At 40.6% G+C, this 24,394-nt stretch overlaps 1 protein-coding gene across 6 annotated transcripts in view; it reads left to right on the top strand.

The window, feature by feature from the left end:
- Positions 1 to 9,176: 9,176 nt before the first annotated feature.
- The window catches only part of LOC110494446 (ephrin type-B receptor 2), a 163,007-nt gene continuing 147,789 nt past the window's right edge, over positions 9,177 to 24,394 (top strand). For 3 of the 6 annotated variants that reach the window (XM_021569484.2, XM_036950497.1, XM_036950496.1), the window contains exon 1: positions 9,177 to 9,356. In XM_021569484.2, the coding sequence (XP_021425159.1) occupies positions 9,305 to 9,356 (52 nt within the window). In that variant the 5' untranslated portion in view covers positions 9,177 to 9,304. The remainder of the gene's footprint in view (positions 9,357 to 24,394) is intronic. The other 3 variants (XM_021569486.2, XM_021569487.2, XM_036950498.1) reach the window with 1 other exon arrangement.

Below are 24,394 nucleotides of genomic sequence, written 5' to 3'. Positions count from 1 at the left end.
GCCTGATTGGATTGCTAGTGCCATATGTGACCTACAATCTGTGCTACACTTGTATTAGCAGGCAGGAGGGTCAGCGATCTCCCTGGGCAAAGGTTTCCATGGGAACGACCTCTGCTCCTCCAGTCTGCTGTTTTGCAACCCTCACTCATCTTGAGGCAGAATTATCCTGGATTCCTTTATTTTAGTCCCATATTCTTCTGCTCTATTTCCTCACTCTTCTCTACAGTTTCAGCTCCCTCTGCTTTACCACAAACACATTCATACACACAAGCACATGCACATGCACATGCACTAACGTGCACACACACAAACACACTACTCATTCCATCGGTTTTGTTATACCTCAGTTCTCCTGTAGAGCTTATTTTTCCTTCTTCACTATGCGGCCACTGTCTGCCATGCTAATGCAATTAATCGTCCTTCTTTTCCCACCCAATCTCCCTTGTCACGCTTTGGACTAATCAGAAACAGCATGCACAGTCAAAAAAATGGCTGCTGTCTTGTTTGGTCAATCTGTCTTTATTGAATAGACTAGGTCCCTTCGTTCCACTATTAGGGAAGATATAAAAATGATTGTATGCTGTGATGGTTGTCTCCATCCACTGTAAATAATGATTTGTGTGCATACTTTAAGTGGTGCTTTTACTGAATGAACATCCATGTACTGTTCAGTACTTGTTGTAATTGGTAAACTTATTATTCTGTTTTAAAACAATCAAACCACAGCATTCCCCTTTTGCTTGTTAACATAAATAGATATGAATTAACACTTTTGACTCGGGTGATTTTCATCTGTCAATTTGGAAATTCATATCCAGAATGTAAGTGATGAGCAATGAGAGACCAAAGCCCTTAAAAAGCCCTTGATTGGTGAAATAATCTGGTGTCAATCATTGATATTGGGCATTGATAAATGCCAGTAAACCAATGAGACACTTGCTATCCTCACACGTTTCTCATTGGTTTATTGCCATTTATCAATTAGCAATATTATGTATAGGGCTATGCCCTCCTCACATGATATTTTCTCTACACTCAAGCAGTCCACCTGTAATAGGATTCCTGGAATTTACCCTGGGCTGTGATACATTTCTCTTTATGGCAAACTGGCTCGACAAATCACCTCAGACATCTAGAACAGATCCACAGTTAGCATGTTACAAGGTATCTAATCTTTTCTTTTAATTGGGGAAATAAATCATTTTTATGATTATAACACTGTCATGCCCGCCCATGCAATGGAAGCCTCATAAGATGGTGGATTGTAATGTGCTCACTGTCACCTTCAATGAATTAACTTTGGAGCTTGGTCAGAGGTTAGAGCTCAGGTGTGAGGCACCACCAGGATCAGGATGCTTAGCATAACTGTACTACACACTGTTAAGTAATGAGGGATTTTCCCTGGCCTGGCCTCACAGCCAACTAGCCTGGTGGCTGGTCCTGGTGGTGGGGGAAGGGCTGGCCCACTACGTTATAGCACACCCAGTTAGCCAGCACTTGGGGGACACCAAAAATCAACATGCAGGGAATCCTCTTAGCTTTAATGTACTGTTTTACACACCTCCATCTGTTGCACCAGGGGACTACAAACAAGAGAGAAAGAGAGAGACACAGAGAAAGAGACATAGACAGAGAGCAAGGTACAGAGAGCACAGAGAGACGCTTTGTGAGAGTGAAAGAGCTGTCCTAAGCTGTGGTCCATCAATGACCAAATGTTCAGCTTGTATTTCTGATCAACTGTGTGGCCTTATTACCTTTTGACCTCCTTTGTTTTACATAACTCATACAGTGGGGGAATCATTGCCTGCCTGTGACTTGCTGCTCTATGTATAGGGCTACGTCAGAGCGATATCATCAAGAAATCAATGATTTATGTGGGTGTTGCTGTATCAATTAGGATTAATCTTATTGCGAACGTTAAAACCCTGCAGCCCATGATTGATAGCAGCCATGTTAGGTACTGTCTGTGAATGTCATTTGAATAATTTTTACAGGTAGCTATTATTTTTTTTCAATGGCGTTTACATTTACATGGCCTTCGGAAAATATTCACACCCCTTGACTTTTTCCACAATTTGTTGTGTTACAGTCTAAATTTGTGTCTAGCCTACACATAATACCCCATAATGTCAAAGTGGATTTATGTTTGTAAAAAGTTTGACAAATTCATTTGAAAAAATTATAAACTGAAATGTCATGTTATGGCAAGCCAATAATAGTGTTAAATAGTGTGCAATAATAGTGTTTAACATGATTTTGAATGATTTACCTCATCGCTGTACCCCACACATACAATTATCTGTAAGGTCCCTCAGTCGAGCAGTGAATTTCAAACATAGATTCAACCACAAAGACCAGGGAGGTTTTCCAATGCCTCACAAAGAAGGGCACCTATTGGTAGACTTTGTAAAAAAGCTGACATATCCCTTTGAGCATGGTGAATTTTTAATTACACCTTTTTTAAATCAATACACCCAGTCACTACAAATATACAGGCATCCTTCTTAACTCAGTTGCCAGAGAAAAAGGAAAACGCTCAAGGATTTCACCATGAGGCCAATGGTGACTTTAAAACGGTTACCAAGTATAATGGCTGTGATAGGAGAACATTGAGGATGGATCAACAATTTTGTAGTTACTCCACAATACTAACCTAATTGACAGAGTGAAAAGAAGCAAGCCTGTACAGAATCAAAAATATTCCAAAACATGCATCCTGCTTGAATGGTTTTCTAGCAATGATCAACAACCAACTTGACAGAGCTTGAATCATTTTTTCATGAATAATGTGCAAATATTGTACAATTCAGGGGTTTGTACTTACCCAGAAAGACTCACAGCTGTATTCGCTGCCAAAGGTGCTTCTACAAAGTATCGACTCAGGTGTGTGAATACTTATGTAGATTAGATATGTCTGTATTTCATTTTCAATACATTTGCCAAAATGTCAAAAAACATGTTTTCACTTTGTCATTGTGGGGTTTTGTGTGCAGATGGGTGATGAAAAATTGTTAATACTTTTTAAATTTAGGCTGTGAGAGAACAAAATGTGGAATAAGTCAAGGGGTATGAATACCTTCTGAAGGCACTGAATTATTGTGATAAAATTTGCTTTCTGGCTCCTAAAGTGCCTACACCATTTGGGCCTGTCCCCTTCCATAAACCAATAAAAATGCTGGCTGTGTAGACTCTGCTAGGTAAGTTCCCTGAGAACATCCAGGGTGTATCAACTCAACACATATCAATAATGATATTAAGATTAACAACTCTTTTCACCACTGCTATTATACTTTCCATACCTCTAAGGATCTTTTCACCTCATTCATGTAGTCGTCCTCAGTTGATTAGGCTAAATAATCCAATTAAACAACGCCAAGACTTTTGCCCCATGTGATTAAACCTGGACCAATTGACTTGGGTTCAATTCAGTTTTTGGCAATGGGTAAAGGAACACACTGGGCAGATAATTGTGGAGGATAAGCACTAACTATCTCCTTCACTCAGTGTGGTAGAATCAACACTCCCTACATAATGTACCAACTAGGCGTTTAGTAGTCAATATTAAACACTACAGTTTGATAAATACTGTTTGGTATATGTCTGATTGGACTGCATGTTAGACATCAATCTTTGACTTTCACTAACACCAACACTGACTAGGTATGGATCTCCATACGTTTTTGTTGTATCCAGTACTAGGCCAAGTCCTAGTTAGCCTGCTAAGTGTGGTATTGAGGAGGGAGGTTAATCCACAGGCACATGGTATCGCCAGATTAGAGGGCCATGTAGATCTTCTCACTCAGAGGTCAGAGGTCAAGCACAAACTTGACAGAGAGCAGGATAGTTCTCGCCCTCTCTCCATACCCTGCTGCTAATATTAGCTATGAGTTATACCTCATCTTAAGCTCTTTCAGGCTGAAAGTGAAATCAACTCCATTTAAGAGAGAGTATTCTGAATGGTAAAGTCAAAGTAGAGTACTTTTAAGGATACTTCTGATCTGCATGAACTCCTTTCATCCCCACACCTTCATCTTTCTCTCATATCCAACTTTCTCCGAGATAATTGAAAGTTTAACCCTATGAGGTAGGAGTTTGAAGAGAAATAGTACAATCTACAGTCATACTAGGGAAAGCTCACCTTAATCATGTTTTCCTTACATTTAAATAGTATTGTTCGTGATCCATGGTAACAAGAAAACATTTTATTCAACTACTTAAATGTACATTCTGAATGTTTCCTTGTTGCAAGCACACAAAGCATGATTATGTTCGCAATTCTACTGTATTTAAGGAGTTGTGCAGAACAGTAGTCTAGAGCTACTCCTCTTAAAGCCACAGTAATCTAGATTTAGTCTCAAATGGAACATTGCACATTGCAGAAATGTTCTTTTAAGTACTTACCCTTATGTAAAGATGTAGCAATGCAGCACTTGTAAATGAAATATGCACACAACCTGTCAGCATCTATTGCTTAACTTGTTTGTCATAATGCTAACCCTGATTTACTGTACCATTCAATAGCCCTAAGTGCACAAATGTTCTCTTTTTAAACTCTAGATGGCACTATTGATGTAATCAGACTGATGCCGTGTCTAGCAACACAGCTGAGGAGACATGGTCTATGATCTTTAGGTCAAGTCATATTTTACAGGCAGCAAGAGAAAGCCTTCTATTCAGTCCTTCCAAATTATTACTTTGAAGCCACAACAATGAAACCACAACTCTTGCCTAGATTAAATCCATATTCACTCAGTGATAATAGTATATCTAGATTAGTTGGACTGAGACACTGTAAATTTGCTGTAGCTATGCTACATCATTATCCAATCTCCAGTGATTTACAAAGGCCTCTAGTCCAGTCAGTCTCTGCATCTGAGATTAATTGAGTTTAATACAGCCAGTTCAATAATATAACCATGTGTTTCACCACTTGGAAATAATTTAAAAAATGATTGGTTTTATACCTCTACTTTGATTGTTACATGTGTTTTGTATATATATATATATATATATATATGTACATTTATGTAAACAAAAATGTATGTTAAATGTCATTCATATGCATTTTATATATATATATATATATATATATATATATATATGTGTGAATATATGAATGACATTTAACGTACATTTTTGTTTCATTTTGTATCTATTTTCAAGGATCTTTTACCTTAATTATCATATTCACAACATACTGTACACAACCAAGGAACATGGAAACAAAATGCACGTCTGAGATAAAAAGATTACAATACCTGTCTTGAAGCCCAAACATGCTTATTTGTAGTTATTATCAAATGAAAGTCAAAAAAAGACAAAGAAAATGCATGGGTGTATGTTGTGAAATAACCTTTTTATCATTGAACTTTGTTTAGATCCTTTGAAAGGTTAATGTTTTCAGGATGTGTAAATGTGTACTGAAATAGAAAAGCACAAGATCATTATTCAGCCTTCATAAAAAATAAAGCTATGGTACAATAGAAATCCACAAACCAATCAATAAAATAATGCAATGGTAAGAATTGTATTAATATACACTTTTGGATATAATTCACAATTTAATGAATTTGGAACATTTCTACATGTATCAGGTCCTGATTGTAAATGTACATGTTAGTAATATAGTTATATAAAACACAAAGTACCATATTATCTCAATTATATTAATCTGTGCCTCATATATTTTCACTCAGAGACTTAGTAACTGCTCTCACTGTTTAATGGAGCTAGCTAAATGGTTCTAGGCCTACTGTTAGCTAGGACATATCTACTGTTAGCTAGGACACATCTACTGTTAGCTAGGACACATCTACTGTTAGCTAGGACACATCTACTGTTAGCTAGGACAGTTATTTAAGAGCGTTCCTCCTCAAACTCTACTATTACAAAGAGAGGTTAGATATGGCATAAATATTTATGCAATACATCATTACTATAGAAATCTTTGTCTCAACTCAGGTGGTCTGTCTGTGAGTATCTTTGCGTATTTTTGTTACATATATACAATGTCTCGGTTTGGGTTTATCTTTTCCAAAATATATACATTTTAAAACATAAAAAAATGTATCCCTGCATTCTGATGGGTGAGATGAAATACCCTTGTACGGATCAGTGTGGGGCAAAGTCTTGTCTGTAAGAAGATTAAAAGTGACTTTCATTGCCTTGTCAATGTTTTGGGCTAAATACATTATAGGTTGCTATTGCTGGCATCATATATGGCCCTTTAGATTTTATGAAAATTATGGGTAACACTTAACATTAAGATGCTCTTGTTGTAACACTGTAATTACACAAAAAATATATATCTTTCTATTTTTGATTGATTAGTATCTTACACTGCTAAGTATGCAAGATAATATTGTGATCGGCCAAGGGTTTTTCTGAGATATTCACCACGGCGAGCTAAACCTGCAATTCCACGCTTTGTATTTGCCAACGCACTCTAATACTACTGAAGATGTGAAATGGAACTCAATTCACAATGTTATGCTCACAGGGACTGTATATACAGTATGACCAATATATCATAAAAGACAATAGACCTGTTTATGTTTATGGCTGCTTAAAAGAGGCCTGAGCTCCATTTTAACACAGCCTTTCTCCCAGTGTCCATCATCTCCTCAAATAAAACGTATTTGTGTATTCTTTACCCATCATGCCTCAGCATCTGTACAGTCATTTGAATTTCACTACCAGCTGCTGAAACAGGAAATCTGTATTATACTGCTTTAAGGAAATTACAAAATTATGTTTGTAGCTTGGCACACATAAATTCAGATGTCATTGTAGGTTGGTTGACAAATTACATCTTAAAATTGCTTAGGCAACAGTATTTTGATGGAGAAAAAATACAGCGTGGAATTTATATATTTAATTTATTCATATTTCTCCCCCCAACAGTGTTGCCATTGATGGCAGTGCTAGTCTTTGATGTGCCAACTTCAGGGCTTAGTTTGATTTTAACAGCTTGGGGTGATCAATTGTGACTTGTTTTCAAGCTACATTTATACTTTGAGCCAAATACTGTACCCACATGAGCAAGAATAATGTTGTGATATTTGTAGAATGTTTACTAAATTCTGTCACTGACAGTCGTTAGGTTTCATCAAAGTATATTAATTTGAGTAACTTTCATCAGTATACTGTATTGCTCATAGTGTAATAGACAGATGTTGGAATAAAAATACTAACTACTTCAACAAATTCGGTGAAAAGCAAAGGATTCATTCAAAAAGGAATAGTTTATGTTTACAACAACCTACTGTGGCATGTTATCATACATAATTTTGCATGATTCAAATGGGACAATAACATAATAATTTTCAAAGACAACGTTGATGCAGTGGTGCAAATGTATATGGATTGTACAGCTCAAATAGCTTGCAGTGTAATACAACTCTTGCAATCATTGTGATACACTGCATTAATAACATGTACAGGAAGCCTACAGCATGCATGTTTTCATTCTGAAAATGGAAAACAAAATGGCCACTATTACTCATATGAGATGCTGAAAAGTTGATCAAAAAACATATACCGGTAGTTCCTTTAATCTTCATTACAGATTCTGAGAGTAAAGTACAATACCATTGATCATATTCGTGTCATTATCACAATCAGTTGTTTATATATTGTTTTCGGGAGGTTCGGTACACAGCAGCTTCTAGAGAGGATGGTGCAGTCCTTTCCCCAAACTCCACCACCAGATAATGGTATGAACTATTAAACAAAAAGAGCTGACCGATTGAATCTACAGTGCACAAACGCAGGACCTGTCACTCTATGAGGACCTGATATCCATACCTGACTGCTTTCAGGGGATTCCAGTATGTCTCTAAAAAGCAGAGAGGAAGCAATAGGCCACACTGAACACTAACTTTTTCATCAGTTTGTAATCATCATACTTGTGAGGATGTTTAGATGATAACAAACTGATGTAAAAACACATTTTTATTGATCTGTTCGTCAATAAAAAAAGATTCAGTTATTGTGCTCAAATTAATTACAGTAACCATTTAGAACACAACTGATTTTTATGATACAAGATTCCTGATTATTTTGTGTTATAAAACATGAATATTGATAAAACATTAATTTCATTTCTTGAATATGATACATAATTTATATTAACCATAATTTATTATTGAGAGATTGTGGAGGATTAGCATTAGTTGATTCGATCCTTTCCTTGACAATAATGGCTCATGAAAAACAGCAGCATCCCATATTAGACACAGCAAAAGCCTGTGCCCTGTTGGTTACCGTTCATTTTAAAAGCACATTTCCATCTAGTAATTTGAATGGAACACCTATTACCGCTATTAATGAAACAGTAGTTGGAATATCTAAAGCAGAGGATTTGAGCAAAACATTTGGATTTTCAGGATATCAACTAGTGAAAGATGGGATTTATGAAAAAGGTATTTCTTTATCACTGATACTATTGCTATGTTTTGGCAATGTTTTCTTCCGTTGGTCCAAATGGCTCACATGCATGTACAGCAGATGGCTGTATTGAACACGCATCCTATATCAAAATTACTTTGAAAGATTTCACTTCTACCCCTTATCTTAATTGAACTCAAGACATAATGATTTTGCAAATTATACTACTACACAAACTAGCAGACATACACTTTCACAGTGGGTTTTCCTTTCTAGAAGAGACCCTTCTAGGCTACTGGACCATTAAAAATAACTTACTCTTTATTGAATTATATAATCCATGCTCCTTGTCAAGTGTCAAGCTTGTAGTATAAAATACATCACTGACAACAAAATACACATAAAAGTCGTAGGCAGAAAACATTTTGCTTGACTATTTGCGTAAGAATCAAACATCATTGGTCATCCTTCCACGTGATTCTAAAATCCTTTATTATCAGACAGATGAGGCAGTTAGCGATTGTATCGTCATGATTGACAGTAGGGATATAGTGGAACTTCTTTTGACAGGTGGAGAGCATGCCATTTACCACAACTACAAGCATAACCAAAAGGCTTAGCTTATGTATGTTATATTTTAGGGTTGGATCATAGATATATCTAATATACACATATCATACATTTGAAACCTGGAGCAGTTTCCGATGCATGGAAAATGTTATGTTTTACACGGCACCCCTCTGTTTTGGTTTCGTCCAAACTTGGTTAAGATTTGAGTTATTTTCTATGGCATCTGGTTCACTCTGTTGAAGGTGAATGTCCTTTCGTGTCAGTCAGCATTTGCTGTCAATGGCTTTCATGATTTATTTTATTTGAATGTCTGGGCTTTTTACACTTTCGTCCAAAGAAACCAATAATGGATATTCTATGGATGTTATGGATAATACCCACTGTAATAGCTGTAGAAGGTAAGATAATGTTTAAAGCTCTTTGAATAACGTCTTGCCGACGGGGCGAAAGAGTTGCTGATCACATCACGTTGAGTGGTTGAATTGATTTTAACGAGAACGTTCCGGGGGCGACTGTACATTGTGGCAAAGGCGCTTCTTTGAATTTTGTACGGAAATAATTAACAATAGCTATATGAGGGTTGCACCGATCATGCCCGCATCCTCTCAGGTGTGGAAATGTCCAAACGTATTGCTTGTCATGAAGGACATACCCGTATGCTTTTTACTGTGCCATTTAATACATGTGAAGTCAAAACACCGCTATACTTTTATATTATTTCAAACAGTTCAACCGTGAACAAGAAAGTACACGGGTTACTTTATGATGCAGCATGGCGTTTTCCCCTTGTCTGCAATTTGTAAAAGAGCAGCGTGAACAGTCAGTAGGCTATACATTTTCTGAAGATGATTGGGTGCAGTAGGGACAGTTATGTATTTGATTAATGACGTCCCTGTTGTATAGTTTAATACATTTGTTGGCATATTCTAATTGTGCTGTGCACTGGCCGGAGCACACAGATTTCGCTCGCGAATGATGATGAGCAGCGTGTTCAGTGGCACAATAGAACAGGTACTTCATGAGAGCATAGCGCTAGGGTAGCCTACCAATATTTAACCACCACCAAATACAATGTAAGAAAATGCCTCCGTAGGTTGTTGATAATGTGCCTTCAGCTAATGTGATTTGTCACAGAACATGCGTCTTGTTATTTATTTTAAAGATATGCACGGCCTCTGAAGGACTCGTGCATCTCTTTAAAATATATCACACTCTTTTTTATTTTACCGGGAAAGCCAGTTAAGAACAGCTAAGAACAAATTCGTATTTACACTGACTGCCTACATAGGCCAATTCCCGGACGACGCTGGGGACAATTGTGCGCCGCCCTATGGGATTCCTAATCACAGCTGGTTGTAACACAGCCTGGAATCGAACCAGGGATTCTGTGGCGATGCCTCAAGCACTGAGATGCCGTGTCGGGCGCAGGATTCCAACCAGGATGTATTAAATACATTCCCAGTAAGCATAAATATGCAACATGTACTGTTTACCAATCCTATTGTACTTAGCATTAGCGTCATATTCACATGGTAGGCATTTTCATGTTCGTGTAGTCTATTGTATAGATAGTAGGCCCAACCTTTGGAGAGAAACAATGTGCTGTGCTCCTCATACCTTGATAGGCCTTTTGAATTGACAAATAAAACGTAAGAAATGTTCAAACTGGACACACTCTTTTCACGCCACTTCAATATAAAGTGATTGTCATAGCCGGTTAGGAGAAAAATGTTGCTAACCCTAACTCTTTAACTAACCTTAACCTCAGTCTCCTAACCTGCTACATTAATTATACTAACCTGCTGCGTAAGTTCTCCTAACCTGATATGAAAAAGTCACTTCGGTATTGAAGTGTCTTGAAAATAATGTTTCCCAATTTCAAGCAGCATATCATTTAACTGGGATATTGGAAAGTTATGTTTCCTGAATTGTTACATAGGCAGGCCTAAATATGCCTGGAATTTGTATTTTCCAGTTGACATTATACGTATACAGTAGGTAGGCCTACACACATCCAATGTCATGTGTTCCTCTGACAAAATAAAATATATGGTAGTGTTTAGGCCTTTGTGTCTGAGCTTACGGCTTTTGATATTGAACGTCTATACATAATCATTTTGTAATGCTTTGATTGTTTATTTCATTCTTTCAATGCAAATAGTAGAGATGGTGCTTTTTCTTGTGTCCTAAAATACCAATCTATATGTATATCTTTGAACGTTTACTGTCATTTGTAGTCGACCCTGCTGTGCATTTGAAAAATATTTTTCTTTCCTTATTAGTTAAACATAACAATTTAACCTATTAGAGAAAAACTGTTTGCAAGACCCAGGTTCAAGGAACCACACTTATATGCCATTTATACAAATATTTGAATTTTATAAACAATGGCTTTGTGTCCTAGCGAATAAATAATATATATATATATTTAAACCTGGCTTGATCTGGTATATTTACTATATTGTTACCATTAATTCTTCTTCTTCTTATTATTATTCAAATTACTGGAGTTAAATTATTGTTATTTTGTTTACTAAATAAGCAAATCATAATACAGAGAGGATTGTTTTCAACATTCTACTTGAGATAAATCAGCTAAGGCCAGACTTTTCGAATAGCTACGTCTTCCGGTTCGCGTTAGCTCATGAAAGTTGTTAATTTACATTTTCACTTTAAATGAAGAATAAAGCTTGAATGGGAAAAGCTTATGGCTGTTCACCTTTAGAAGGTTAGTGATAGAATGAAGTTGTTCTCTCTTAGTGCAGCAGTGTTCGGCCCTAAGGTCATGAGTGAGATGGAACCCCAGACGACAGTAGCTGCTTTTACATTGCTGAATGAATCAAGTTTTTATTTTATTTGCATAAAAAAAAAGGATGACAAATAATAACAGACCAATGTCTTTCTACCAATTGCGTTGAATAGAGTGGCATGCTATTTTCTCTTTCTGGAATGCAAACGTGGCTAGATAACGTATGAGACTGCAAAATATATGAAGAGACACTGACAGCCATGAAAAACAGGCATTTATTTTACTTTTAGTCAGTGGGAAGCTATCGATGGAAATGTTTTGTATTGTGCAATATGGCTATGTCTGGCAGGCTAATACACATAATATGCTGTCATTTAATAGGCCTATTTTATCAAGTGTTCTTGATGAAGACATTTATTTGGCTATTCTCTTTCAGAAGAAATGTATTACTTGGTCATTTTCAATGTAAAACAAATAATATATTTACCCTTTCAGACAATAATGGCTGCATGGAAGAAAAGGCTGTTTTGTTTCTGGAGAGGCAATTAAGCTAATAGTGTTACCCTTTTCATGTTTTTGTTTACGTAATTGAGAAGTAATTACTTACTATTGAACTTGACTGACGATAAAAGTATTGATTTCCAAACCCATTTTTTCTCAAGCAACATTAGCCAGCAACACTATTATTATATTTATTCTATTTCAGTAACATGACTGGTTGGTCTCTTCCCCAACCCGTCACAGCCCCCCATCTTACCCTTCGTATCACCCTAGCCGATCATCCAATGAAGTCGCAGGAGTAGGCTATGTATGAATTTTTTGTTGTTGAAAAAGAGGTCACTGTAGCCTTAATCCAAAAAACAACACACCACAGCGAGGAACATCAAACTAAATCGTATTGACGGCTCTGATGTCATGGCATCAGAACATGGTTGCTTTGGCAAAGGTTCTTCTGTCGGGTTTTATATAGAAACACGTCAAAATATTCCCATAGTCCTTCTGGCATATATCTTAGATCAAGGCTAATGTTGGTAATTGCATCGTGATATAATTTTTGTTGTTGTTGTGTGTTTTGATGTATAATTTTGAAAGCTAGCTTATAATTATGTACGTAACTGTATAGCTTAGCAATTGAAGAGAATACAAATAGCAATACTTTTTTTATCTTAGGATAATTATTTAGCCCTACATATCTTTTAATGTACTTGGACAACATACATTGTTTCATATTGTATATTTTTGAATGTTTTTTGGACATAGCATGTGAACTTTGTCTTAATGACAGATGCTATTCTTTTAGCTACAGCTCTAACATCCATAGCTCTGTATATGGATTTCAGAGTGATCACATTTTGAGAGTGATGTAGCTAGTTATCTTTCAAACCAAGGAAGGGATGTTGTTGGGCTAAAACACTGTGGATTGTATGCAAGCCCCTGTTGATATGAAATCTTCTTGGTAGACCTATGGTCAATTTTAGCAGGTGAGCTTTGATGAATGGAATCAAGGTGCTCAGTAAGACAATTCCTGTTGTCCCATCTGAGCCAGGCATGCCTGTCTATATATCCTCTAATTTTGTTTACCTTTGCATCAGCTGCAGGTGCATTACCTACCTCATGCCAGGCGTATCTATGGAGAACATCATCATCATCCGCAGCAACAAATCTTACCAGAGCTGCCAAAAAGTATTACCATGGAAGTAGTTGCAAGCCCATTCACTCTTAATGCCATTTAAGGGAGAGTATTATAAAATTAAGTCAATCATTGATTTAATTAGTAAACACAACGCTTATGGCGGTACTAGACCTTTGGTTCTCCATATCTGATTCCGTATCTTATTACCCTTCTGCTATCTCTGGACTGGGTAAATACTGGGTAAGTAATGGACTGTAAAATAAGGTAACCAAAGTTTGAACACGGTTTATTGACTAGCTTGTTTGTGGATTTATGATAAATGTAACAGACATTTAACAGGAAAAACGCCTTGCTTTTGAATACCCTTAGGAGTAACCTAAGGCAGCTACTGTAACGATAACAAAACCATTAACCTTCCGTGGGATTAGCACACAGAACGTCATTTACTAGGTATTCTTGGAAATACAGCCAGAGTACACTTGCTAACAACAACTATCGTTTACTACGAATTTCACCTCTGCAGTCAGTGGTACAAGAACCCAACTACCTTCTGAAACACATCCCTTTACTGTATTATGCTACATTCAGTGAGATAGCATGTTTCTGGCTATATGTATATGTGCAAAAGCCACATTGTGATCTGGTCATGACCATCACCAGAGGTAGACAAACTAGGACACATGGCATCCACGTTGAGGCAGGGTGAAGCCATTTAAGGCAATGTGAAATCATGATTTTTATCGAAATTCAAAAATCACACAAAATGTAAACAGTATACAGTATAACTCGTGCCTCAATAATTTGCATATTTAGATAACTCACATTAGTAGAGATGACTCCATGGATGAGATGCTGTAAAATAACATGGGATCCAGATTAAATATTTAAGGAAGGGAGTGGCTTTTTATTAGCATCAAGTGAAGAGCGATATCTTAGAGTGTATAGGTAAGAAAGGCAGTGGCGGAGGTTTGTTGGCCATAATGCGGTTGCCTCCTCCTATAGGCTACAGCGGAAACCTGAGAGAAAACAAAGAGCTTTCAGTATTTAATACTATCGTGTTGTGTGTCATTTGAAAAGCGTCATGAAAATTTGTATTTTGAGTTTCGCAAATATGTGTAAACTTTCTTTCAAATGTAAATTCAATAGGCCCATTTCAACTGTACTTGTGTGGGGACTAGAAGTGTTCGCCTAACATGGAAGCATTGTCGTTTTTGGAATAGTAACAAAAGGCAGTGACAGGGGGCTCTGAAACGGGATTAAATCAAGGTAAAATGAGTGACCATACACAATCCTGTGTTTTCTCAGTCTACCCAATGAGCAGATGCAGGGAGCTTGTATGCACGCCAACCACCACAGTAGGCTTTCACAAAGAATCCGCCTCTATTCAAGACCTAATCCATGCTGCCCATGGCCCAGCCATTGTCACTTTGCATGCAGAATTTAAATTAGTGCTGGTACCAGTTGTTTCATTTGAGAGTGGGTGTCACATTTCGGGGACATCCATGGGCTACCTTGAGGATTAGTTTAATGCAAGGGTATCCGAGGGCTCAGAGATTTTGGCCGATGGCAAGAGGGGATGCTAGTTTTACAAAAATGTGTTCTCTCTGCATGGCATGACATCATTGTGGCTGCATTTTGAGCTGCCATCTTTTGTTACGGGCTTGTATCAGTGCCTCAATCTCCAACCATGTTCACTACAACATTTGTTCATTAAGAGCCAGTCGGTAAGAGTCTGCCCCCTTTGGTAACATACCATTTAAAACCACTTTCAATTACACTAGTTATTCATTTCAGTCTAGTAATAATTTGATATTCCTTAAGTTAACACAAAACCATGTTTAGATGGACAAATTTATTTTGAAAAGGCACCCAGTCTATTCCCAATATACTTTTTTTTTTATAGCAGGCCTCGGGATGGTCAACTGTGTATAAAATAAGCTCTGTTCGGAAAATACTATACGTTTCTCAATGGAATAGTTCTAAATGTAGACTCAAATTTCAACACCAAGAAGTTTTGTTAACACTACAACTACTGTGGAATGGGGACAATTGAGAACCTGTGTGTTACATAAAAAATGTGTTCTTCACTCAGGATCACTTATGTTATGGGTCTTGGGTTTTGTTTTTCTAGCAGTTGTTAAAGTATAGGTGTGTTGTTTAACCACAGGGCTATAATTGTTTTAGCCCGTTTGGTCTGAAAGTGAGTGAAACTAGCTACTATGACTAATGCCCCTGTTAGAGTTTTTTCAACCAAACATTAATGACACTGTTAGGGCTTGTATTGAACATGAGTCAGATTGATTGCATAATTTCTGAGATAATATCATTATATTCCACATGGTAATGTGAAATCATCCAAGCTTCATACTGCTCAACATTAATTAGTTTATCTAATGAAGTTACACAGGGGTGAGTAGTTTATTCAATGAGAGTAACTGTATAATTTCATTAGCACAGTTTCTGGCCATTACGTCATCCCCGTGGGCTATATCTTGTTATTTTTGCTGATCGGAAAAAACATAAACATTTTGAACTGTCTGTAAAGAGTTCTAGATTCAATTTAAACTGCAAAAGCAACCTAATATGTACGTTTACAGGTAGAACCTTGTTATACCAATTGTTCATTAACCTAGATTCAGGATAGTGTAATACATAACGTAAATATCTCAATCACAAATCTTGATTGACAAATTGCAACCTTCAGCATGTCACATGCTAGATTAAAAACTCAAGCTGATGAGCACCCTCATTGTTGCCTGCATCTTTTAGAATATTTGAAAGCATAAGTCTTCTAGAACTTGAATTGAGCTCAGAGTGTAAATGCAGCCAGCATCAAGCCAGGATACCCTGAGAGAGGTCAGACCTGGTCTCACAGCCTCCCTCCATACAAGCCCAGGTACTGTGCCACTGCCTCTCTGAACAGGCCCACAGAACTCAAACCCAGCGGATTAGTGTCTGGCTCTCAATGTCCCCGGGAGCAGAGCCCATCGGCGGAGACAAAGAGGGGCTGATTGCGTTGTCATCTGCATCACAAAGGGAAGCCTTTTCCACCTGAACGGTTGCTTCTGCTGCGCTGCACATCCCATCTATCAGCTCCTCTGGACCCAGGTTACATCTGCTTTTAGTTTCTCTATATCTCTGATTTTCTCTCTCCCTCCCTCTCTTTCTCGGTCCCCTCTTTCTCTTCAGTGGTTGTGATATCAGCAGCTTGACGGCTCACTCCTTAGTGGGGACTGGGCTCCCCAGCCTTCATGTAAGCTGCAGCAGATCTGACCGATTTCAGCCTCCGTCGGTAGTAATGGGCCCAGCATGGTTTATCGTTTTTCTCCCCCTGCCCTTGCTCTTGCTGGCTGGATAGCCACGGTGGGCTGTTCTGTTCTGCTTTGCTCCGCGACAATAGGCAGACGCACAGACTTTTATTTTTACATTTTTAAAATGTAACCTTTATTTAACTAGGCAAGTCAGTTAAGAACAAATACTTATTTACAATGAGGCCTACCAAAAGGCAAAATGCCTCCTGTGGGGTTGGGAGCTGGGATTAAAAATATAAATACATTAAATAAAAATATAGGACAAAACACACATCAGGACAAGAGAGACAACACAACACTACATAAAGAGAGACCTAAGACAACAACATAGCATTGCAGTAACACATGACAACACAGCATGGTAGCAATACAACATAACACCACATGATAGCAACACAACATGGCAGCAACACAACATGGTAGCAGCACAAAACAGACAAAGGACCTTCTCTACTCCTGCCCAGCCGGACCTATCTGTCTCACTCTCTGATATAGACAGAGCACCCTGACGTGATTTCCAGCGAGCAGACATGTTTTATCTGATTAGTGTGAGCTGGGGAGGACCTGGTGTCCTCTAACAGATCATGCTTGTCTTTAGTTATTGGACAGGGCGGTTGAGCACCAACGTGACATGGTACAGTAGAGCAGAGGTACTGTGGGTCTTTGCCTTGTCGTGGGATCAGTACTCTAGTCTATAGGTCTATTGCAACGACTCTACCTTTTGCACAATATTTACATATGAGCCACACATAATAACTACCCCATAAGGTGCATGCAATAATTGTAGATTTTTATGAATCAAATGCCTGAAAAAAAGTGTTACAATTATACATTCAGATGGCTAATTTGAGGACATGACATTTAAAAGTCATAAAAAAGAGAACGTTATTAAAAAACCTGTATGAAGAGTGATACGGGAGGTATTTGTTGGCATCTTATTGCATTAGCCTAGTGCTGAGGGAATTAACAGAGATAATGAACTGATTTGGCCCATGGCTGTGACTTGACTGCATTCAGAGAGCAGGAGCTAATCTTTTGTTGTTCCCAGATTAATTCAGATACAGCGTAAATCAATTGTATAACCTCAGACCCTCAAAGGGCTCTAGAGTAGCTACAGTTCAGACAGTCAGATTGGTGAAATGTACTGTAACAACAAGGGTATAAACCTAGCTCTGGGCTGAAATTACACGGTGTTAGATGTGGCCACAGAGGCGTGTTGTGCTGGAAACGGTTAAAGAAGTAGGGGCCATTTTGATCACCTGGAATGCTAATATAAATAAAGTGCTAAAATGGAGAGTTAATAGATAACAAATCTCAAAGGCAGGGGTCATGTCACACCCTGACCTGAGATATCTCTGTTTTCTTTATATTTTGGTTAGGTCAGGGTGTGACTAGGGTGGATACGCTAGTTTTTGTATTGTCTAGGTTTTTTTTTTATGTCTAGGGTTTTAATGGGTCTAGGCATTTGTATGTTTATGGTGGCCTGATATGGTTCCCAATCAGAGGCAGCTGTTTATCATTGTCTCTGATTGGGGATCATATTTAGGTAGCCATTTCCCTTTGGTGTTTGTGGGTTCTTGTTCTATGTTTAGTTGCCTGTCTGCACTATTCATATTAGCGGCACGGTTCGGTTTGTTATTTTGTTGAGTGTTTGTTCTTATAATAATAAAGAATGTACACATACCACGCTGCACCTTGGTCCGATTCATACGACGAACGTGACAGGTCATCACAACAGAAGGGTAACAGCACTTCTTCTTTGCAGTTAATCGGCTGTAGTCCAATTACTCAGGACTGCCTGGGCCAGAGGGGGTACTTTTCTGCACAGACATGGCCCTGGTAAGCACACATGGGTTTTCAGATTATGTAGGGGTGGCAGGTGATAGACTTTATGGCAGTTTTGCTTTTTAAGTATTTAAGGCTAGGGAGAGGTTTCCAGGTTTGAGTTTTTTTTTTCCATGTAGGAAAACTGTCATTATCAGAAATGGAGTCATTGTTGTGGGTTGAGGCCGAGGTAATCATCTCCTTTAGAATTCTCAGACTTCTCCAGACAACCTCATATGGAGCTCCCTCATCAATCTGCGTAGAGCCCTAATCAATAGCACAAGCTTAGCAAAGATTTAACCCCTAGCAACATTATATGGAGGAACATCAATGAGGGGTTATTACAATTTTTATTTTAATAACTCGTATGATAAACATTCTATTCGACAGAGTAAGCACATTCATTTGCATAATCATCTCTCAGTAAGCAGATTCAGCATGGGGCCGATAGACAGCGGGATCTGTCAAATGTGCAGTTGTAATAACTCCCACTCAGGCATTAAATTCATGTCTTGCACTTGTTCCAACCCTCCATTCATTGCTATTTTACCCTAATTCCTACCCTGTAAAGATTTTTCAGCAGGAAACACTACCCCTAAAACTCATGCCCACGTTTCGAGAGAAGCCAAAAACGGAGCAATATGTGTCCACTGGGCTCGATGAAACCATGTCTGCGATCATTGTTGCCATGAGGTAACACAGCTCACCGAAACAGGAGCACAATATAGGGATTTGAGGCGTGATGACCATTTTCCATACCTTCCTCTGGCTCTACGTTCCAGATAATAATCACAGTGGACCATTTGCGAGGGCAGCTGGAAAATCCATAGAGAATCTCAGTAGACCTGCTGTGGCTGTGAAATCAATGCAGAGATTCAACGGAGAACGTTAAATGAAATGAAAAAGTCATATGATATGGTTAAATGTGTAGAATGTTATTATTCATGTGGACCTAATAACTTTTTCATCTGCAGATAACGCGAGCTGACGTGGAAGTAGTGAGTTATCTTTGTGGTTGGTACCCCGTTATACTCACAATCCATCATTCCTTTTGGAGATACAGTAAGAATAGCCTTACGTGTTGAGTTATTGGTCCAATGACAAGAAAGAGACAAAGTAAAGGATATCATACAAACAGGAAACAACTGGTTTTAGTGTTGTATAGATACGGCATAACTCTGGGACCTAGAGACACATCATTGTACTATTTACAGAGCACTCGCATAGGCTAGGTCTGACACGGAACCCAAACCGGCTGCGCGCGTGCGCCATCGTGCGCTATCGTGCATACATTTATTTTGCCCTCCCCACACCAAACGCGGACATGACACACAGGTTAAAATCAAAACAAAAAAATCAAAACAAACTCTGAACCAATGACATTAATTTGGGGACAGGTCGAAAATCATTAAACATGTATGGCAATTTAGCTAGTTAGCTTGCACTTGCTAGCTAATGTTAATTTGTCCTATTTAGCTGGCTTGCTGTTGCTAGCTAATTTGTCCTGGGATATAAACATTGAGTTGTTATTTTACCTGAAATGCTCTACTCCGACAATTAATCCATACATAAAACGGCCAACCGAATCATTTCTAGTCACCTCTCCTCCTTCCAGGCCTTTTCATTGTTTAACTTATATGGTGATCGTATCTAAACTTTCATTGTATTACCACAACTACCGGCAAAACAGTTCGTCTTTCAGTCACCCAGGTGGGTATAACCAATGAGGAGATGGCACCAATGAGGAGATGGCACGTGGGTACCTGCTTCTATAAACCAATGAGGAGATGAGAGAGGCAGGACTTTCAGCGGGATCTGCGTCAGAAATAGGAATGAGTTCTATTTTAGCCCTTGGTGTCGCAGACGCTTGTTGGCGCGCGCGAGCAATAATTGAATAACATGGATTTCTAAACTTAATTTGCGACACTCGACGTGTCCGGTCTGGTTTCTTCTGTCTTCTCTTGGTATCCCTTTAGGAATACAGTATATTTATACGTTTCATCGCATACACACATGAAGGTAATTTCTCTTTACAGATATACAGTACCAGTCAAAAGTTTGGACACACATATTCATTCCAGGATTTTCTTGATTTTTTTATTTTTATTGTTTTAAACATTAAATGCATAATGTGGGTTGAATGCTGTATCAATAAAACTATTAATGAGTCCCATGATGGTACTGACTGTCACGGTTTTCTTTAAGTGAAAGAGAGTCAGACCAAAATGCGGCGTGTCAATTGCGATCCATGTTTAATGAAGAAACACACTAAACACAAACACTACCAAAAACAATAAACGTAACGAAAACCGAAACAGCCTATACTTGTGTAAACTAACACAGAACAAGGACATCAGGACACTAAGGACAATCACCCACCAAAACACAACACCAAACAGGCTACCTAAATATGGTTCCCAATCAGAGACAATGACGAACACCTGCCTCTGATTGAGAACCATATCAGGCCAAACATAGAACTACACAAACTAGACATGTAACATAGAATGCCCACCCAGCTCACACCCTGACCAACCAAAACATAGAAACATACAAAGCAAACTATGGTCAGGGTGTGACAGTACCCCCCCCCAAGGTGCGGACTCCGGCCGCACAACCTGAACCTATAGGGGAAGGTCTGGGTGGGCATCTGTCCGCGGTGGCGGCTCTGGTGCTGGACGTGGCCCCCACTTCACCGTAGTCCTAGTCCCCCACCTTGTCCGCTTCCGTGGCCTCCTCACCATGGCAACTCTTCTCAATGGACAGAGGGGCGGCAGCTCGGGACAGAGGGGCGGCAGCTCGGGACAGAGGGGCGGCAGCTCGGGACAGAGGGGCGGCAGCTCTGGACAGGGGCGGCTGCTCGGGACAGAGGGGCGGCGGCCCCTGGCTGACTGGCGGCCCCTGGCTGACTGGCAGATCTGGAAGAGTCTGGTTGACTGGCAGATCTGGAAGAGTCTGGCTGACTGGCAGATCTGGAAGAGTCTGGTTGACTGGCAGATCTGGAAGAGTCTGGCTGACTGGCAGATCTGGAAGAGTCTGGCTGACTGGCAGATCTGGAAGAGTCTGGTTGACTGGCAGATCTGGAAGAGTCTGGCTGACTGGCAGATCTGGAAGAGTCTGGCTGACTGGCAGATCTGGAAGAGTCTGGCTGACTGGCAGATCTGGAAGAGTCTGGCTGACTGGCAGATCTGGAAGAGTCTGGCTGACTGGCAGATCTGGAAGAGTCTGGTTGACTGGCAGATCTGGAAGAGTCCGGCTGACTGGCAGATCTGGAAGAGTCTGGCTGACTGGCAGATCTGGAAGAGTCTGGCTGACTGGCAGATCTGGAAGAGTCTGGCTGACTGGCAGTTCTGGCTGCTCCATGTTGACTGGCAGCTCTGGCTGCTCCATGCTGACTGGCGGCCCTGGCTGCTCCATGCTGACTGGCGGCCCTGGCTGCTCCATGCTGACTGGCGGCCCTGGCTGCTCCATGCTGACTGGCGGCCCTGGCTGCTCCATGCTGACTGGTGGCCCTGGCTGCTCCATGCTGACTGGCGGCCCTGGCTGCTCCATGCTGACTGGCGGCCCTGGCTGCTCCATGCTGACTGGCGGCCCTGGCTGCTCCATGCAGACTGGCGGCCCTGGCGGCTCCTTGCAGACTGGCGGCCCTGGCGGCTCCTTGCAGACTGGCAGCTCTGGCGGCTCCTTGCAGACTGGCAGCTCTGGCGGCTCCTTGCAGACTGGCAGCTCTGGCGGCTCCTTGCAGACTGGCAGCTCTGGCGGCTCCTTGCAGACTGGCAGCTCTGGCGGCTCCTTGCAGACTGGCAGCTCTGGCGGCTCCTTGCAGACTGGCAGCTCCATGCAGACTGGCAGCTCCATGCAAACTGGCAGCTCCTTGCAGACTGGCAGCTCTATGCAGACTGGCAGCTCTATGCAGACTGGCAGCTCTATGCAGACTGGCAGCTCTATGCAGACTGGCAGTTCTGAACAGGCGGGAGACTCCGGCAGCGCTGTAGAGGAGGAAGGCTCTAACAGCGCTAGATAGGTGGGAGACTCCGACAGCGCTAGATAGGTGGGAGACTCCGACAGCGCTGGAGAGGAGGAAGGCTCTGGCAGCGCTGGACAGGCGAGGCGCACTGTAGGCCTGATGCGTGGTGCTGGCACTGGTGGTACTGGGCCGAGGACACGCACAGGAAGCCTGGTGCGGGGAGCTGCTACCAGAGGGCTGGGGTGTGGAGGTGGTACTGGAAAGACCGGACCGTGCAGGCGCACTGGAGCTCTTGAGCACCGAGCCTGCCCAACCTTACCCGGTTGAATGGTCCCGGTCGCCCTGCCAGTGCGGCGAGGTGGAATAGCCCGCACTGGGCTATGCAGGCGAACCGGAAACACCGTGCGCAAGGCTGGTGCCATGTAAGCCGGCCCAAGGAGACGCACTGGGGACCAGATTCGTAGAGCCGGCTTCATGGCACTTGGCTCGACGCTCACTCTAGCCCGGCCGATACGCGGAGCTGGAATGTACCGCACCGGGCTATGCACCCGCACTGGAGACACCGTGCGCACCACAGCATAACACGGTGCCTGCCCGGTCTCTCTAGCCCCCCGGTAAGCACAGGGAGTTTGCCCAGGTCTCCTACCTGGCGTACCCATACTCCCTGTTAGCTCCCCCCAATAATTTTTTTGGGCTGACTCCCGGGCTTCCTTGCGCGCCGCCGTGCTTGCTTCGCCAACTCCATTCTACGATAACCTTCCTCGCACTGCTCCAGCGAATCCCAGGCGGGCTCCGGCACTCTCCCTGGGTCGACCGCCCACCTGTCTATCTCCTCCCAAGTAGTATAGTCCATGCTCCTGCTGTCCATAACGACCGCACATGTCCATTCCTCCTTTCGCTGCTGTTGCCTGTCACCACGCCGCTTGGTCCTGTTGTGGTGGGTGATTCTGTCACGGTTTTCTTTAAGTGAAAGAGAGTCAGACCAAAATGCGGCGTGTCTATTGCGATCCATGTTTAATGAAGAAACACACTAAACACAAACACTACCAAAAACAATAAACGTAACGAAAACCGAAACAGCCTATACTTGTGTAAACTAACACAGGACAAGGACATCAGGACACTAAGGACAATCACCCACCAAAACCCAACACCAAACAGGCTACCTAAATATGGTTCCCAATCAGAGACAATGACAAACACCTGCCTCTGATTGAGAACCATATCAGGCCAAACATAGAACTACACAAACTAGACATGTAACATAGAACGCCCACCCAGCTCACACCCTGACCAACCAAAACATACAAACATACAAAGCAAACTATGGTCAGGGTGTGACAGTGACTCTCCGTTACTGCTTATCACTTATTAACCATAAATTATTCACATTACTTTAATAAAATATTTCAGTTGTTGTGGATATGACATTTTCTTTATTTGAAGATTTTATTTCATTCCAAGTCATCTCCATAGAGCTGCTACCTATGCAGTCAGACAAAATCACTATTTCAGTAGTTCTTCAATATAATTAAGGCATACGTTTATGTCTGCTGAATACGAACTATCAATCACTTAGATCATGTATTTTCAGGTAGAGATGCCTTGCGAAGCAATTGCTCTCTATCCCTCTTGATCGCACATTCTTCTGTCTTCTCTCCCTCTCTGTCTGCCCCACACTAACCTAACTTAGCAGATGTAAAAGAAACATACTGACCGGACAAGTAGGCGCGCAATGGACTATAGTCATTGTAGTTAATTACCATGTTTTCTGTGTGAACTATGTAGAATATTACCCTTTTGGAACCTGCACAGTTTGGGATTGATCTGATTTATCTCAAAAGAAACTGTGCAATGTGCACATTGAGCCCACAGAAAGAAAGAAAGAAAATCATGGAATTCAAATCATTTAACCTACAGTACAACTCAAAAGCTTGAACACCGGCCTCGGG

Source organism: Oncorhynchus mykiss, chromosome 17 (genome assembly GCF_013265735.2).
Source record: "Oncorhynchus mykiss isolate Arlee chromosome 17, USDA_OmykA_1.1, whole genome shotgun sequence".
NCBI classification, from domain to species: domain Eukaryota; kingdom Metazoa; phylum Chordata; class Actinopteri; order Salmoniformes; family Salmonidae; genus Oncorhynchus; species Oncorhynchus mykiss.
The sequence above is the reverse complement of the archived record's forward strand: the minus strand, read 5'-3'. Positions and strand labels throughout refer to the sequence as shown.